Source organism: Callorhinchus milii, unplaced genomic scaffold (genome assembly GCF_018977255.1).
Source record: "Callorhinchus milii isolate IMCB2004 unplaced genomic scaffold, IMCB_Cmil_1.0 Scaffold3, whole genome shotgun sequence".
Lineage (NCBI taxonomy): Eukaryota > Metazoa > Chordata > Chondrichthyes > Chimaeriformes > Callorhinchidae > Callorhinchus > Callorhinchus milii.
Window position 1 is genome coordinate 63,246,228 of NW_024704744.1, and position 18,901 is coordinate 63,265,128.

General features: G+C 40.3%; 1 protein-coding gene across 2 annotated transcripts in view; it reads left to right on the forward strand.

The window, feature by feature from the left end:
- The window catches only part of smoc2 (SPARC related modular calcium binding 2), a 41,230-nt gene extending 36,153 nt beyond the window's left edge, over positions 1–5,077 (forward strand). For both annotated transcript variants that reach the window (XM_007895403.2, XM_042333598.1), the window contains exons 11-13: positions 1,311–1,558; positions 2,067–2,107; positions 4,176–5,077. In XM_007895403.2, the coding sequence (XP_007893594.1) occupies positions 1,311–1,558; positions 2,067–2,107; positions 4,176–4,199 (313 nt within the window). In that variant the 3' untranslated portion in view covers positions 4,200–5,077. The remainder of the gene's footprint in view (positions 1–1,310; positions 1,559–2,066; positions 2,108–4,175) is intronic.
- Positions 5,078–18,901: the final 13,824 nt, after the last annotated feature.

Below are 18,901 nucleotides of genomic sequence, written 5' to 3' on the forward strand. Positions count from 1 at the left end.
TGCACTAAACTGAAAGCTGATATTAGGAAAGTTCAATTCACTTGCTGCATTTAACTCACATAGCTTGTGTGTGCCATGGCTAAGATGGGATGTTTTGCCACCGAATATAAATCTGCTGACTTATAACAGAAGCGTGTTATGCGGTGGACTCTACAACTATGTTCTGATGACAATCAACCGAGCTGTGCATTTCCAACTGCAACTTTCTGTATTTAAATTCTGAAATCAGTGAGCAGTCATGTTTCAGCACAGAAACACATCATCCAGGCAACCGTGCCATGCTGGTAAAGTCACGTTGACATTATGGCCTTGCTTTTGGTAAAAGTGCTAAATGTCAAGATTGCAGGACTAGAAGGACGGGGTCAGGGTCACGAAGGGTAAATTTAGGACAGGAAGTGTTCCCTTACAAGTGTTCTAACAGGTTCCCATAAAGAGTGGTCAGGCCAGGATTCAGGATTCATTTAAGTCAGTGCTGGCCAAACTATGGCCCATGGGCCAGTTCCGGCCTGTGTCAAGAAGCAGCACCCCCCCCCCAAGCATCTGCACTAGTCTAGATAAATCCATGTTTTATTGATAATGTGTTTCCAGGTCTTTTTTGATTGGATATTTCTTGGTTGATGGCATGAATTAAGAATTATTCAATCGAGAAAATTTATTCTGTTGGACAACCAAAAAGATTGGCCACCACTGATTTAAGTAAGAGCTTTATGTCTTCATGGCCATTTGTTGAACTTTCCTTTGCACAAATTGATTATCGTGTTTGCCTACAAATAAACAGTCACTTGAGGCGGCACTGGCCTGCTTCATATCTCCGGCCCTATCCTCCCCGCCATCGCCAGGCAAGCTTTCAGCCATTCTGGTCTCATTCGCTGAAACTCCAGCATAAAGTCCTTCCAACTCGCTTCCTCCCTCCCTTCTTTCAAGACATATCTCAAAGCCTACCTCTTTGACTGAGCCTTTGATCATCTTTCCCTCCTGACCCCCTCAACTCCCTCCCCCAGCTCGGGTGCCCATTCAGCACTATGAATGCACTTTGGAATATCCTCATTTTCATGGTGAAAGACACTGTGTAAATGTAAATTGTATTGACAGCAATTCACCATGAAGCACTATCAAGCATTTTGACATTATAGGCACTATATAAAATTTCAGGATTTTTTTTGGAGGTTTAATTAATTTTCTTAACTTTAGAACTGTCTTGTAAGGAAGCCTGGTGACATAACCATGCCTTAAACTCTGATGACCATCAGGATCTTTGTTGGTTTTAGAGATTAATGAATGAGTTTCACAACTGATCTTTTTCTCTCCAGAATGTCAGAACCAAACCCCAGTCATACGCTTGAAGAAAGAGTGGTTCACTGGTACTTCAAACAATTGGACAAAAACTCAAATGGTGACATTGGGAAAAAGGAAATCAAACCCTTCAAGAAGTTTCTGCGCAAAAAATCTAAACCGAGGAAGTGCTCAAAGCGATTTATCGAATATTGTGACCAGAATTCTGACAAATCCCTATCAATCCAGGAGCTAATGGGCTGCCTTGGAGTAACTAAGGAAGACGGTAAGGATCAAAGCAATGGAAAGTTCAGTATATATACTGGGGCCTTGCTGTAAGGCAGTTGTGGGTGCCCATAAAATTTGAACCCACCTTATAAAATGGCCACAATTGTCAGTGCCCACAGTGGACTGACTTAAAAACGATCGAGTTCCAGGTGATCAGGTCACCGCTGACATCACTTCCTTGTGCTGCGTACGCGCATCATAATAACGGGGCTGCACTGTATAATACTAAAACCATGTGGTAAAATAAAGGAAATTATTTTTAACCTTCGTTGAACATTCTTCTTTTTCTGTTGCCTTTCGTCTAGCTGTTAAAGGGTGAAAAACACAATGCCTAATGTGATAATTCTCACCGGTGACAATTATCCATATTGCGCATCGCATTTCTCACGGCCATAGAACAGATCGCCAAGTAAAGGGATGATAGTGATAGTTTTTGGCCAGACATATGGTTTTGATCTGTTTGGAATGATCCTGTTAGTGATCAGAATTTGTTTGTGTTTCTGTAGCTCCCAAACCCAACTATGCAGGCACTTCAGCAGCCAAACAGGTTTGTGAATATCTACTTGTTCCCTCTTTTACACTAAATCCTATGATTATTTTTCTATCCACACTTTATTGCAGCAACAATTAATGTATTAGTTAAGCTGCAGCTTTGAAGAATAGGCCTCAATATTCATCTGAAAATAAATACTAGCTTCACCTTTATAGTCATCTCAAACTAAAACGCAAGTGCTTGAGTTAATATTTTATATACTGCAATGTCTAGGTTGAAATGGGGGGAGATATTCAGTGGTATGTCTCAGGAGTTTACACTCAGACCCCTTGTGTGCATAAAGACCTGGATTCACAGACTCAATTAGTAGCAGTGATGCCTGAGTCAGAAGGTTGTGGGTTTCAATACCCACCTCAGGACTTTGAACTCATAGGCTAGGCAATATAATAATAATAATAATAATAATCATCATCATAATCATTGCATTTGATATAGCACCTTATCAAGTCGTTGAGATGTCTCAAGGCGCTTCACAGAATATACTGTAAACTGAATGGACTATATTTTGTGGGCGAAACACGGCAGCCACCAGTGCTGTGGAAAGCGCTGCATTGTTTGAGGTGGCGTTCTTCAGATAAGATGTTATTCAAAATGAGAAAGCAGTTTCTCCTGGTATCGTAACCTGCAATCCCCCAAATAAAATAGGTTATTTACTTCATAGACATTTGTGGGGCATTGCAAATTGGCTGCTGCATTAGCCTACAAAATACAGTTACTATGCTTTACAATAAATCCTGTGAAGCGCTTTCAACATGAACAGCACTGTATCAAGTGCAAGAATTATTATTTAGGTACAGTAGTCATATTTTCAGATGTCACCAAATAAGGGGGAACTGTGCAATCAGAGGAGGAAGCCAAGATAGGAAGTACATCTAAACTGATGTCTGGCAAATAAAGTTCAGTACGGACACCTGCAAGGTATTGCACGTGGAAAGTAACAATGGGAGGCACGGGTCCTCCATGGACGGTGTGAAACTTCCCAGAGCCAGTGTCACAGCTAAGATCAGTAATCCAGTGCACTCCACCACTCCACTCTTAGTGTACTGATGCTTGAATAGATGCCAAGGCAGAGCCAAGCTGCCCAGTGGATGGTCCACGAATCAATTTAGATTTTTTTGTCCGAGTTCCCATGCGGTTTAATGCAGGTGAGGATTGTCTCTGTGCTACTGGGGGAGGGTGATAAGTGGACACATTTCATCAGGATCTTTAGCTGGTCTTGTGGCAGGACTGCTGATCCTTAGCTTCCTGCCAGTTCAGAGGGAAGAACTGCATTGGCGCTCCCTGATAATGCGGCTGACAGAGGCTGCATCTGAGTGAGTTCAGTATTGATCCAGAGAGGCTCTCCGGGCTCTCCCTGCTCACACATTGGCCCATTTTACATTTAGGTTTCAGAGTCAAAGTTTCCAGATTTCAATGGGACTAATTCAAAGACTGACTTAATATGAAAGCTCATCCATAACCACCCACTATGTGGAAAAATCCACTTTTAAACTAGCTTATTTCACCTTAATATACAACATACACACAGAGAAGATAGCGTGCGAGAAATGGCCGACTGCCAGAGTGACAGCTCAGACATCCATCCTTTGGGCATTTTTGACAGAAAGACAGCATTAGCTATTCTGACTTTGTCTTTGTGTGAACACGACAACATTTAAAAAAATAATCAACGTGAATTTAAACATTGAGATGGAAATCATTTTAAATAATCAGTTTCACCAATTTGGATTTGAGACTTTTCTATGTGACTATGTAAAAAAACTGCAAATAGTCAAATGAATCGTTTTATAATAATAATATTAATGCTTGCTAATAATTTAATATGGTATCTTTCACATTGGGAGGACAACTCATGGATTTACTGTAAAGTGTAGTGACTGCATTTTGTGGTTGAACGAGACAGCCAGTGTGCAAGCAGATTACCACAAACAGCCATGTTTGTGGGACCATTTCTGTTCTGGAAGATGGAGATACAAATGACAGGAATATTTCTGAACTTACCATTGACTGTAATTTCATCAGAGACATGGCATCTGATGTTTCTACACTTTTCTCCCCACAGCAATCATCAAAGAAGCAAGGTTGAGACCTGTCAACATCCCTGATCCACACCCAACAACTGTGGCTTAAAGGAGCCAACTGCAGCAAAAACAAAGCAATAACAATATAGTATTTGCACTTTGTACTTTATATGTAAATTCACATTTTAGAAAGAAGATATTTAAGCAGACTTTTCAATCTGTGAAAACTTGTAGTTAGGTTTTATAATTTATCATATACAATGTATGTGATCTCTTTCTTTTGAAAGCTCTATTTGCCCGAGATTTCGACACTTTTCTTTTGCAGAACATTTATACGTAAATACATTGCAAGAACCAAATACTTAAAAGAGATTTTCAGTGGAATACCTTTCACAACCATAAGCAGAAAAATCACGCATAGTTCCTTGATGACCTGCATTTATTGATTATTTTTTATCTTGAAGCTGTATAATTGTAGGGATGCTGCTATCTAAAGTAGATCTGGATTCCCTTCCTTACTCATAGTGATCAACAGTTATAAACACAGTTCCTGCATTTTGACCTTCTTACATTTTTGAATGTTCATTTCTGATGGGACTTTAAAGTAGCCAATAGCAGTGAAAAGTTTGGAGTTTACATAGGTTTAGAATTATTTCCTTTACTTTGTATATTTTAATGTTTGGCTTTTATTTATTCCATGACTTTGAGTAATCACACAATAAACTTGGAGTGGGAATGTTATGGATAACTGTGTTACTCTTCAGTGATTGTGTACCTCCCATCCTACCCTCCCCTCAAGCATATTGCTACTGTCAAAGCACACATTGTAAATCTAATCTCTGGGGGGACAGGAAGGATAGTTTGCTGTTCTCTCTTGCCTACACCTGGTGCAAACACCCTCAGGTGTTCCCTGACCCAGCAAAACCACAAATCTTTATCAGTCGCTTGAAGGAAGAGCGCTTCCTGCTATCAGTCAGCATGATCTTTGACTTTGGCTGTTTCCTTGCACTTTGGAAAAATTCCTTATCTGTTTTCATATATCCCAATGATGTCTATTGCAATAGTTTGTGGAATTTGGAACTTGCAGATGCCATACAACACATCCTGGAAAAACTACTTGAAGTGCACAAGCATCCTATATATACAAATTGCATATCTGCATCTGCTTCAAACTTTCGCTCAGTTATGTGAAGAGCTGATATTATAATAAATAATAATAATCCTTGCATTTGATATAGTGCCTTATCATGTCTTCAAGTTGCTTCACAGAATATACTGGAAAGTGAATTGACTGTATGTTTTGTGGATGAAACGCAGCAGCCAATTGCGCACAGCTGTGCCCACAAACCGCCGTGGATTGAAGTGACCAATCTTTTTAAAGAAATTATTACCCACGGAAAAGCGATCCACCAATCAACTAACAACCGGGTTCCTAATTACTGCTAGGAAAACAGAGGCGTGTGGAGTAAGGAAACTTGCCTAACATTTCGCCCTGCCGGGAATCAAACCCAGGAATACATAAGGTTTGCAAGGCGAATCTCTAGCCACTGAGCTACAGGACTTTGATTACAGTGATTACAGTGTACTGCAATAAAAAATGTGTCTGGTTGTGATACATAGAGGAAGCGTCAGCTTATTGTTTGAAAAATGCAGCAAAAGGTCGGCTAATTGGATCTGCTCCTCAGTTATTCATTGATGCTTTACTTCCCCAGAGTAAACACCTCGGTTCCGTCAATCCACGACTGTTCGTGGGACACTGCTGTGTGCAATTGGCTGCCGTGTTTTGCCCACAAAATATACAGTCAATTTACTTTACAGTATATTCTGTGAAGCACTTTGGAACATCTTGAAGAAGTAATAAAGCGCTATATCAAATGCAAGGATTATTATTATTATTATATTCTGAACAGCAAACTGGGGCTTTCCACCAGCTCTGTGTTACATTTAGACCATACTTGCAGCACCGTGACAATATGATTCAGATGTTTTTTAACGGTTGAAAGCATTTACCCTATTCAAGGAATGTGTGCAGCTCCCAAGGTAATAATAATAATAATTCTTGCATTTGATATAGCGCTTTTCACTTCAGAAGGACGTCCCAAAGCGCTTGACAGAACACACTGTAAAATGAATTGACTGTATATTTGTGGGCAAACGCAGCAGCCAATTGCGCACAGCAATGTCCCACAAACAGTCGTAGATTGAAAATGACCAATTTATTATTGTTTTTGGTTTTGGAGGGATTATTATTAGGCGAGTGGAGTAAGGAAACTTGCCAAAGATTTCGCCCTCTGCCTGGAATTGAACTCAGGTCTCTCGCCTGTAAAGCGAGTGCTCTAACTACTGAGCTACAGGACCTCACGAGGTATTTGGAGACATCAATCATAAATGTTCTCCCGCATTGTGCACTTTACAGCATTATTTTGGAACAGGTGCTTCAGAAATAGATGCAAGTGTAGCATTGACACGGAGGAGATAGTTTCACTGCTGCACTGGCACTAACTGAATGAACAGTTTACGATTAACAGCATATAAACGAGCACCAAACAGTTGAGAAACCATCAGACCGAAAGGGAGAAGAGCCAACCTACTGGAACCTTTAAATCGTCAACAACAACAAATTATATTTGAGTAGCGCCTTTGACGTCAGGAGGACGTCCTAAGCTTCACATAAAGTAGGATTACAAACCTGGCATGGAAGGAACAAAGAGAACACTGGAGACAGACATGAAAAATAAAACCATTTACTTCATGGAGGGCAAGATAAATACTACAAATGAAATGAATGTTCCCATGTTCTTCGAAACCAGTAAATATATCAGCATTGTTTCCTTGACTACAAGCATCTTTATAAATAAACATGGATCTAAGAAGGAAACTATGAATTTGAAAAGCATAAATACACAATTTCTGGCATCCTTTTGCCAGTGCTGCCGTAGTTGAAATCATTGCTGGAACATTGTGCGTCACAGTAGTAGCAGTCAATAACAAAGCGATGGCTGGAATTAGCACATAACATGCATTAAAACTGTGTTTAGGCCAGCTCCTCAACTACAAAGATTCTGGCCCCGGAAATCCTCACAGAAAGAATGTCGAGGGATTTCAAAGTGCTCCAAAGGACAACTCAGGGAAGACTACTGGTTCTCATATGTGTGATGAGCACGTTCAAAAGGGAGACAAAGTGCTCGTGACATGTGCTGAACTCAAACATGTTACTAAAGTTTAGCCAGGTTATACCCTAACCCTAACCCTGAGGGTTATACTCTTGTTCTCAGGGCCTGACAAAGCAGGTGAAGACCTTCCTCCAACTCCATCAAATTGTGGTATGCGGGTGGGAGTTTTGGAAGCAAAAACCTCATTTTACCATTCATTCGTATGGATTTCACATAAAATGCCCTACTATGATACAGCACAAAAACATGCTATTCAGCCCAACTACTCCACATGAGCTTCTACCTCTCCTGTTCCCCTCCTCCTTCCCACACGCATGCATCAAATTTCCTCATGAATACATTGATGCTTTTTGTTTCAATCGCAGCTTCCGGTAGTGAGTTCCACAATCTCACTCTGGAACTGCTCCAGAGTGAAAGGTAAAATACAGCAGAGGAATATGGACACAGGACATTTCAAATGTGCTTTTCATGACTTTACAGTCTGATATGCACGAGCAGATTTCTGAACATTTTTCAATTCGATGGGACAATTTGACTTGTTTTCACACTTTCCACTACAGTTCAGATTCAGACAAGGTTCTGTTTCTCTCCTCCATAACTTTACAATGTTTGGTAAGCATTCTGAGGCCAATTACACTATGTTTGAAAGAGATCTTTGTGTCTTTGGTTGTGATGTGGAGCATTGTCTGTTGCAAATGATTTTGATTTTTACTATTTCTTTGAAATCATTAATGCAATTACAGCAATGGATGATGGAATATTGCTGTGTGCCATTGGCTGCCAATTTTCACTCACAAATACACAGTCAATCCACTTTACAATATATTCCATGAAGCGCTTAGAGATGTTTCAACATCGTGTTAAGGTGCTATATCAAATGCAAGGATTATTATTAATATTAAAAACTGTTGGCTTTACGTACAATTATATTCTCATTCTTCTTATGATCTTTCTGGGATTTGATTTTGCATCTTAAAAGACATCCTTACGTTGAATGATTTATTCAAGAAACATGTTTGTCCCTTGCTTCCCATTACTCTCACCAGACTTTTTACTCCAATATTTTCCCCTCTCCTCCTCTTCTCCTAAAAATATTTGGCTCTCTGCCTTTCTGATGGGGTACAGTTTCCTGGGTGCCAGGCTCTCTCTGGTATCTCAACAAAAAACAACCATTTACATTTACATACAGTGCCTTTCACTTTGGGGCAACATCTCAAAGCACTTTACACAGACTTAAATGATAATAAGTGTAACAGTATATCGTGTAAGGTTGTTCAATCCTGTCTTACACCTGGGACCTCTGGGGAATAAAGTGGCTGGTTGATTTTTCCCTCTCCAACCCAGGTGAACTGAGGCCAATGCTAGAGCCCAAACTACAGCCCCAGTCTTTTACATCCAGCCAAGTAAACACAGGATCATTACAGCTTAGTGCTCTGACTGGTGAGGGCTTTTCCTAACAGTTTCTCTCACCAGTTATAATAGTAATCCTTGCATTTGATATAACGCCTTATCATGTCACTGAGACATCTCAAAGCGATTCACAGAATATATTGTAAAGTGTAAGTATTTTGTAGGCGAAACGTTCAGTTCTTAAGCATCAGTTAATCTATCCTTCCCTTCTCCTCCCAAAGGTTTGTGAAATAGGAAATAATTGGAACCTGCCAATAATACAGGATGACCAAAAAGTTGTGAAAACTACTCTGTTATCTAATTTTTAAAAAAAATTATTTAAGACTTATTAGACATTGTATTAGTATCACAACTTTTTGGGCAACCTGTATATATTTCTTGTACCTCAAGTGGAAAGTGGAAGCACATATCATCCTTTTTGTCTCGGAGGAAAATTAAATGATTCACAAAGATGTCACAGAGGTAGCTGCAATGGTGGGTATGTTTTGAATGTTTCATGTGACTGGCACGTTCCCTAGTATCATTGCAGACTCTAAGCGCTTTGGGATGTCCTCCCGACGTGAAAAGCGCTATATCAAATGCAAGGATTATTATTATTTACATGTGGTGCTTCAGAGAAGCCAGTGAGGAGGGTTTGTGGATCTATGTTTTCCTGTTGCTGTGATATGGTGGGAATTGGTCCCTAGGTGGCATGTTACTGCTGCTGGCTGTCCCCTTTCAGAGGATTCAGCATACTCCATGCCATCTTATCTCCATCCTCCAATATAGTGATTGCTTGAGAATTGGATCCAGCAAGTTGGGATGAAAGACAGTTGTCATTCTAAGAATCATTTGGACGAATCATTCATTCATTCGGAGGCAGCCATGACTTAAGAATCTACTTCAATTTTAATTGCATCTCATCATTAAGGTGCCTTGCTTTCATTTTGGATTGTATGAATGCCCCTTTGTTTACAGATTATTTTCATTACTTTCTTTCTGTTCCATTGGTTTCTCTGAGTCAAGCACAAAACTTCTCCCAACTCAGGGTTGGTAATTATTCTGAACCAGCCACTCAGTGGCATGATAAGACTCTGCTTCTGATAGGAGTGGGTGGCCTATCAGCCCTTGAACAATGAGGACTATGTTATGGCTTCATCTCATCTATCCATAATATTGTGTGTTAGTCTAACTGGTTCAGGGTTACAAAGGGCATGTTTTGGATAGACATGGGGAAGTATTTCTTTATCCAGAGATAATAATAATAATAATAATCCTTGCATTTGATATAGTGCTTTCCATGTCTTCTCGACGTCTCAGAGCGCTTCACAGAATAAACTGTAAAGTGAATTGACTGTACATTTGTGGGCAAAATGCTGCAGCCAATTGCACACAGCAGTGTCCCACAAACAGTTGTGGATTGAGTGACCAAATTATTATTATTTTTTTTGGAAGGATTATTATCCCCGGAAAAGCGATTCGCCAATCGACTAACAACCAAGTTCCTACTTATTTCTAGGTGAACAGAGAGGCATGTGAAGTCAGGAAACTTGCCCAACATATAGAACCCAGGACTCTTGCTTGCAAGGTGAGTGCTCTAACGACTGAGCTACAGGACTCCACAATAAAGGATGGTGAATAGTGACTGGAATAAGCTATTAAGAATGGTGGTTGAGGCCAAAACACTGGACTCATTTCAAAATACCAGCTTGATGCTCTGATGGGAGGACCATCGGGTTGGTATTCTGAAAGGATAAGCCAAATCAAATGAGCCAAAGGGCCTTCCTCATCCAGACCTCCCTTGGGATTTTGTAAATCAATGCACTACATAATTTTTTCCTTGATTCTGCCAACACCCTATTTGACAATTTATTTTCACAAGAAACAATTGTTTTAACTTGTCATGGTGCACAATTTCTAGGGCAGAATTCCCTGCCAATTCTAAATCAATGGGGGCGATTAATCTCTTTAATCGGATTGAAATTAAATTCAGATAGATACAATGACATTTGATTTTGCACAAAATGTTCCCTTTTGTCTCAAAAGCACAGCAAGAAAAAGATTCCAAAGTGAAGGGACCAAAATACTAGAATGTTTTTTTTAAAAAAGTTTGAAGAAGTGTGGTGAACAATTACCTTGAGGCACCATTGGTAAATTGTTTCTTGTAACTTGTCCAATTTCCTCTAGCGTGTGTGAAATGCATCAAGCTCAACAGTCAATCCAGGCTTGACTGATTAAAAATTACCTTGTTGGACATCCTGCTTGCCTCTAAAGCCTATCATCAGCATTATTGCGTCTTGAACACTGACAATCAACTACAGCTCTAAATGATAGATGTTGGTTCGTAAATAACGGTGTACACACAAAGGTCAAACAGACAAGGATTGGATACCCTGCATTTATTATCACATTTAGACAATGAGATGCAGCTCTAGATTGGTCTGTGGAATTGAGCAGGAAATCTTGGGGTCAATTGTGCTTTGTTTTTTTGAATGGATGTCTTAATTCTGAAATTGATTTCTTAATAATGAAATCCTAGTGGGTACTCCTTCTGGTAACTGGTAATAGCTCGCGTACATCACTCCAACTTGATGGAACCTGCCCCAAAACAGATCGAGTTGCAGTGGCGATGCTGTGAGTCACAGGCTCACAGATTTCTTAATTAAAAATCCATTAAGAAATATTGCAAAATCAACTCCCAGCCCGTCCCCTTCCCACCAAAATAGCATCAAAGACTCCATTCAACATTCCACTTCATTGATGGTCTTAGACTCAAGTCTTAACACATAAGGACATGCCAAAATTGGGAAAACAGTCTTAATTTTGGTCATAATTTGAAGGACACTTTTCACAGTATCAAAAAAGAAATACAGATAATTTGTCTTCCAAATTAAGACTGATTTCAAATTTAATAATGTTTTCCAAAATTCCACATTATCTTACATTTTAAAGCAATGTTCTTAAGCCTAAGAACGTTGGTAATTTGGGGTCCCGGATTCACAATGGCTGACCATATGCGAGGTGACTGGCTTTGTTCAGAGAATCTTTCTGTCAACAACTGCTTCGGGGCTTGTGCTGAGCTTCCTTCGTGCAAAGGAATGAGATCAAAGACAGATGTTTTCATGGTCAGGACACACATCAACATGACAAACACAGAATAATCTCATCCGTGACAGAGGCAACTGTTGTATAAACGTCAAGGCTTCGAACGATCCTTTGATCTTAATGATATTATAAGGAGTAAATGGTGCTTGATGAAGAGCGTAACAGTCGCTCTCTTTTTATTGTGATATTTTTGGATTTGAATTCATATGAAAATGTTATCAATATTGATATAAATAGACAACATATGGCAGGAAACAGCTAACTGCTAATTTACAGTTCACTGGCAAAGGTGTTGTCAGGGTTCAAGAGGAGAATGCTGTGAGTGATTTGTATGGATAAATGTCACTGGATAAATGCACAAGTCAGCCAGGGCAAAAGTGAGGTGCGGCAAGTCATCTTGGCTGCTTCTGCTTGCTGAAGACCATTCAGAAGGAAATCGTGCTGCTTTGCCTGATGGAGAAGGCAAGTTATTAATACCAGGTCACAAGTTGGCAATAGTAAGTTTAATAAGGGGAAAAGTCCAAAGATATCCAGCAGGGCCCCTGCATTGGCAGGAACTGCTACTCGAGAATCTTTTGCGGTCAGTTTCCTTTTTCTCTATTCTCTGCGGCCCCTGAAATTTAAATTTACCGTGAACACTTTCAGTTTGCTGTTATTAATATGTACTTACTGTTGATGTCCAGTAACTGCTCCTATCTTCAATATTTAGGCTAAAGAACAAAATCCTGTGCAATGCCCCCAGTATTAATATAATCCTTGCATTTCATACAGTGCCTTATCACAATGTTGAGATGTCTCAAAGCGCTTCACTGGATATACTTTAAATTGGTGTGACTGTGGGTATTTTGTGGGCAAACATGGCAGCTAATTTAGCCCAGTTAACCTCAAACCAGGTTGACATTTCTGCTTGAAAAACAGTAGAACCAAAGTGAAACAGAATAAAACAGAAACAAACAAGTCTCAACTGGCTATCACGCAGAAATCCCAATCTCTTTTGAGCCTAGCCTCTTCTGCTATCTTTCTCTCGCTTATGTGTACAAATGGATGTCCAATTCTTTTGTTTTTTATGCGGGATTCTGTTACGAAAGCCAACATAAATATTGTGGGGAAGCTTAGACTCCAATGACAGTCCACCACAGCTAATGTTGCGTAATACCTTCATGCTTGACGTATATGGGCCATTGAATTGATTTTGGAGCTGTGAACTGAAATGAACCATGACTGGAGTCTGCACTTAACTCACTTTGGAACAGAAAATCTATATCTCCAAAGCCAGCAAATGCTGTGCCTTTGTTTCTCAATAGACATTGGACAGAGCTGAAAGGCGAGTATTTCAAACACACATACAGTTAAATAGAATATTACAGCAAGGAAATAGGTCATTCAGACCATGGAGTCAGAAGGTTGTAGGTTCAAGCCCACATTGGGACTATGAACATACAGTCTAGGCTGACACTGTAATTCAGTGCTTGAGGAGCGTTACATTGTCGGAGGTGCCGTCCTTCGGTTGCGACATTAAACCAACTGTTCTGCAGTTCAGGTGGTCATTAAAGATCCCATGGCCCTATTCAAAAAGACCCTCCATTAATGCAGCTCTCCCCCAGCCCTGCACTGGAGTGCCAGCTGGGATGATGAGCTCAAAGACCCAATGCGGGGGCTTGAACACACAACTTCTGATTCAGAAGCGAGAGTGTTACTAACTGAGCTAAGCTGAGGAACCTCAGATTTTTAGGAGCTGTTTGAAGTTAGGTCAGGCTGGCTTGTGGGATTGTGAAATAGTGAACAACTAGTGTACATTTCACAGAGTGTGTGAAGTGTACACTCCACTAACTGCCTCCTTCGCTCAGCTGACTCTGGCCTCCTGCACATCCCTCATCCACTCTGCTCTACCATTGTCAGCCATGCTTTCAGCCTCTATACCCCCAAATAACGTAACTCTCTGCCTCAATCCCTTTGCCTTGCCCCCACCTTGCCCATCTTCAGATCGCACTTGAAGACGTCCTCTTCAACTGTGCCTACAGTCACCGACCCCTCTCCCTGGCTTGGCGTCAAACTCTGCCACTGTTAAGCATTCAGAGATGCTATCCCGCATAAAAGACTCTATATACATGCAAGTTGTTGGTAGTGGTGGTGAATATGTGGAGGCAGTGGAGGCAGATGACATCAACCAATTTAAGAAAGAATTATATAGCTATTTGGTAAAGAATTGAATCGAAAGGTATGAAAGACAGAGAAGTGTAGGATTTTAGGTTGAAAGAGAAAGAGGGCACCACCATTCATGATTCAATTGCTGGGCCACTTGAAAAGTCTAAAGCTTTGGATAAGCCATGGGAGATGTAAAAACCTCAGGAGCGTCCGCAGAATAACCAGCATCAGAGAGTCAGTGAGTCAGAGCGCCATTCTGTAACCTGGAAAATATTCACAGGTCCAACTATCATGGTGAAGAGCTGTTATATCATTTCTTTCAGACTTTCTGTTTACGTAAATATTGGGAAAATAAGTATGTTGTATAAACTGGATAGCATTCTAATTAAACCTGTGTATTAGTACACGGAGAACAGGTTGAGTCATTTTCCCCTCTCAGCTTGGACATGTTACTTGTCAGACTTCCTGTAAGAATTGTTTTGGTCAGCTGGGCACTTGCCACAAATGGAAACTCATTGCCATACTTAATAATAATAATAATAATCCTTGCATTTGATATAGCGCTTTTCACGTCGGGAGGACGTCCCAGAGCGCTTCACAGAACACACTGTAAAGTGAATTGACTGTATATTTGTGGGCGAACGCGGCAGCCAATTGCGCACAGCAACGTCCCACAAACAGTCATAGATTGAAAATGACCAATTTATTATTGTTTTGGGTTTTTGGAGGGATTATTATTACTTAAGAGTTTATAACTATTAATTGGTCACTTCAATCCACGACTGTTTGTAGGACACTGCCGTGCGCAATTAGCTGCCACGTTTCGCCCATAAAATATACAGTCAATTTACTTTACAGTATATTCTGTGAAGTAGTTTGAGATGTCTTGAAGACATGATTAGGTGCTATATCAAATGCAAGGATTATTATTTTATATAATGTATATAACTAGACTGAGAGTTCCACATATGCATGGAAAATTTCCTGCATCTGGAATGGAAGGTGCACTCTCTCTCTGGAGCAGCACACTCTACTTCTCAAATTCCAAAGAGTTTTAGACACAGGTTAGCAAGAGCCAGGCTTGGGGACCCCAGGGTGTGCATTGCAGTACCACCGCAGTTTAACTAACGAAAACCACATAGCTTGCCATTGAGAGCCCTGTCTGACAAGCTTGTTCAGTTAGAAGTACACTACCCATTAGACATTTGACTTGTAGGATTAACAAAAGACAAATGGGAAGAATCTTGTTAATCCTGCAAGTGATTGGTCCTGCTGATGAATCAGGCTGGCTGGTCTGCCATCAACAGTACCCTTCGAACATTGCAGATCCACCTGGTTTAAAAACTATATTACTGAGACTCCCACAAAGAAATGACTTGATTCTGATTCCATTTCTAGGCACATCACACCAGAGCCAGCTCAACTCAAGATAAACCCTGGTTCCCTCCTCCCAACGCAACGAGTCTGGGGACGGCAGATGGTAGTATGTCAGTATGACTTTCTGTGTCACTGTGGCTGGTTTACTACCTGTATCCTAGATTGGCCCGATAAAGTTCTTAGACCAGACACTGGCATTTGCAGCTCCATTCCGAATAACAAAGAGCTACTGTCCTTTACCAGGGAGTAGACAAGTAATTTTTAACAGGGTTCAAACAGTTACTCTTTCTATGTTGCATGACTTTCTTTCTGCACACTGCTCACCATTTGGTCTTTCTTTGCATAGCTTGGCAAACGTGTATTTCAGAATCCAAATAATCTCCATCTGTGTGAGGATGCCAGACTGTGAAGTGTTCTGTGCTAAGCAGTGTTTTTCTTTTCAGTTGTGGTCTGTGCGTACTTTTATTGGGGCTGGTGGGAGAAGGAGGAGGGAGGAGAATTCATCCAGAATATGGTGTGTGTGGTTACATTTAGATTTGATGGACTGTCTGATGAATGATTAGATTCATATTCTGACAAATCTAGCACCAGTGCAGTAGTTAGTAACTCTCTTTAATGGTACTTTACGATGCTCCAGAAACGGCAAAGAATATTGGCATTTTTTGCAGGATTGGCAGAAATTTTTTGTTAGTCATTCAAGTCAGTCAGTTAGTCAGTCAAAGCAAAACAAGTCGTGGACCCATGAGCACTAGCATGTTATTCCTCTTTTGTGCAACTGCTGTTATTTGAATAATTTTAGTGGGACATCATTTATTAGCACCTCCTCATGCTCAGACAATAAGTAGATCAATGCAAGTCAATCCAAATAGAATCTAGAACAGGAGTCTCTTAAGTATTTTTTCTCACTGTTCCAAAACTTTACCATTAGTTTTTGGGCTCTCAGTGAATATAGTGGGGAGTATGTTTGTTGGCACTTAATAATATAGTTCTGTTCCAGCGGCATTGTGACTGGGAATGGTGGCTAGCAGTAGATCTTCCTATTCATGAAACCACTGGAATGGAATTCCATGGGGACTGATTCAAAGATTTAATCAACCATCCATAAGCTATATTGTCAAATTAGTGAAGTTTGAATCCACAAAAATTATAATCCAGCTGGACAGTGCCACAGATAAGGAGTATAGATCTGGTCGCTGCTACAGAAGAGGCTGTCCTAGAGGCATTTCAGAGAACAATAGGGTGATCCCCAATGTTAGAGGAATGAGGTATTAGCAATGATTGGACATGCTGGGGCTCTTCAGCCTTGAAAATGGATGTCTCAGTGAAGACCTTATATAGAAGATTTTAAATGGAATTTTGAAAGTAAACCCAGAGCAATTATTTCAAGTCCAGTATCTCTTTACACAGAGGACAATTAATGACTGAAGGCAGTTACCAGGAAAGGTAGTCAAGGCCAGGAAGCTAGGCTTATTTAAGAAACAGCATGATGGTGTAATGGATGGATGGTGGGGTGGGTATCCTGGAAGGATGAGATCAAATGGGCCAAAGGGCCTACTTCCTCTGAACCTCTCTTGTGATAATGTAATTTATTTGTAGATTAAACAGTTCACACATGAAGGAGACAGAGTGTCACAGTGGATTGAATTATATTCAACCCCCAACTAATCAAATAAAACCTCCTCTCACCATTGACTGTGACAGTCCCAAGATAAATGATTTTGGCATCTCTCACCCCAGTTCCTAGGTGACGGACATTTAAGGTAAAGTGTCTCAAATCTGCCTATGCTATAGTTCTGCACAAATTGATACTCAATTGACAATTTCACTCAAGTAGTTTAATGTGATGGTTGGTGTTGGAAATAAAAGAAAGTCACATAGATTTGGTGCTCTCCTAAGATCAGGGTTAAGGTACCCTACTGGGGTAGAGCAAAGTTGGAACAGGAGTCCTGTAGTTCAGTGGTTAGAGCACTCGCCTCGCAAGCGAGAGACCTGGGTTCGATTCCCAGCTGGGTGAAACCTTGGGCAAGTTTCCTTACACCATACACCTGATAATAATCCCTCAAGAAAAAAATAAAAATAATAATAATTTGGTTACTCAATCCACAACTGTTTGTGGGGCACTGCTGCTCGCAATTGGCTGCCGCATTTCGCCCACAAAATATACAGTCAATTCACTTTACAGTATATTCTGTGAAGCGCTTTGAGATGTCTAGAAGATGTGAAAAGCGCTATATCAAATGCAAGGATTTATATATTTTATAATGTTTTTGGAAATTCAACAAGTTGACATTTCTGCTTGAGAAATATAATAAATAAATAATCCTTGCATTTGATATAGCTGTTAAGAAGGGCTGCAAATTGGACCCCATGATTTGCCTATTAGCCTGCCAGCTTCATCAAAAAGTCAGAAAGCAGTCAATTCACATGATAATATATCATGTGAAGTGCTTTGAGATGTCTAGAAGATGTGAAAATATGCTATATCAAATGCAAGGATTATTATTATATTATGTATTATTACTCTGCTGTATCTAAGTTGGGGAGAACATTCAATGCTCACAGTGGATGGCAGAAGTAGAAACTGCATTCGATTCACCAGGACTGACATCCCTCACTTTAATGATCACTGAATATGTGTTTTTGCATCCTATTATTTTACAGTCATTCCCATTATCAGTACAGTCATTACAGGTCAACTTTGGGGGGTTAGCCATGTACCTGACATAAAAAGATGCATCACCATGCTTACGAGTATCCAAACCAATCTAAGAATTTCATGCATCCCACCTACACATGGCAATTGCGTTGTGTGGTGCGGTGTGCCATTGATTTGGTAATTCAGTAAGTAGGAACCCGGTTGTTAGTCGATTAGCAGATTGCTTTCCGGGTGTAATTAGCCCTCAAAATTTGGTCACTCAATCCATGATGGTATGTGGGACACTGCTGTGTGCAATTTGTTGCCCTGTTTCATCCACAAAATATAGAGTCACTAAACTTTACAATATATTCTGTGAAGCTCTTTGAGACGTCTTAACAATGTGTTAAAGTGCTATACCAAATGCAAGGATTATTACTATTAATTTCCGTGTATCAATATAGAATGTGCACTCTCTTTCCAGAGGGACTCATACAGCACACCTAATTCTGGAGAGTATTAGGCGCAGGCTAGTAAGAGTCAAGGCTTGGGGACCTCAGAGTGTGCGTTGGGGTAACAGATCATGTTCGTTATTTCATTAGTGAGGAGGAGGGGGTGACTTGCATTTCCAATGATACTGTATGAAACAGCTTTGATCACATATTCTATGCCTTACTGCAACCTTAAATCACACCATGTACTGACTGCCTCATTGTAAACAGTTAGAAGAGACCTCAAATGTCACCCAATTAAAGGCAGAGCAGAAATTGGTCAATGCTCTGCTGTTTCTCTGTGGTCTTGAACAGCGCCTGTTTCAATACTCTTTTGGAATCACTTTTACAGATCAGTAAAAACAAATGCTGAGCAATTGAGCCAGTAACAACATCAATAAATGGTGGTTTTGCAATGCACTCTCCATCTAGCGGTTTAAGGAACTTGAAGG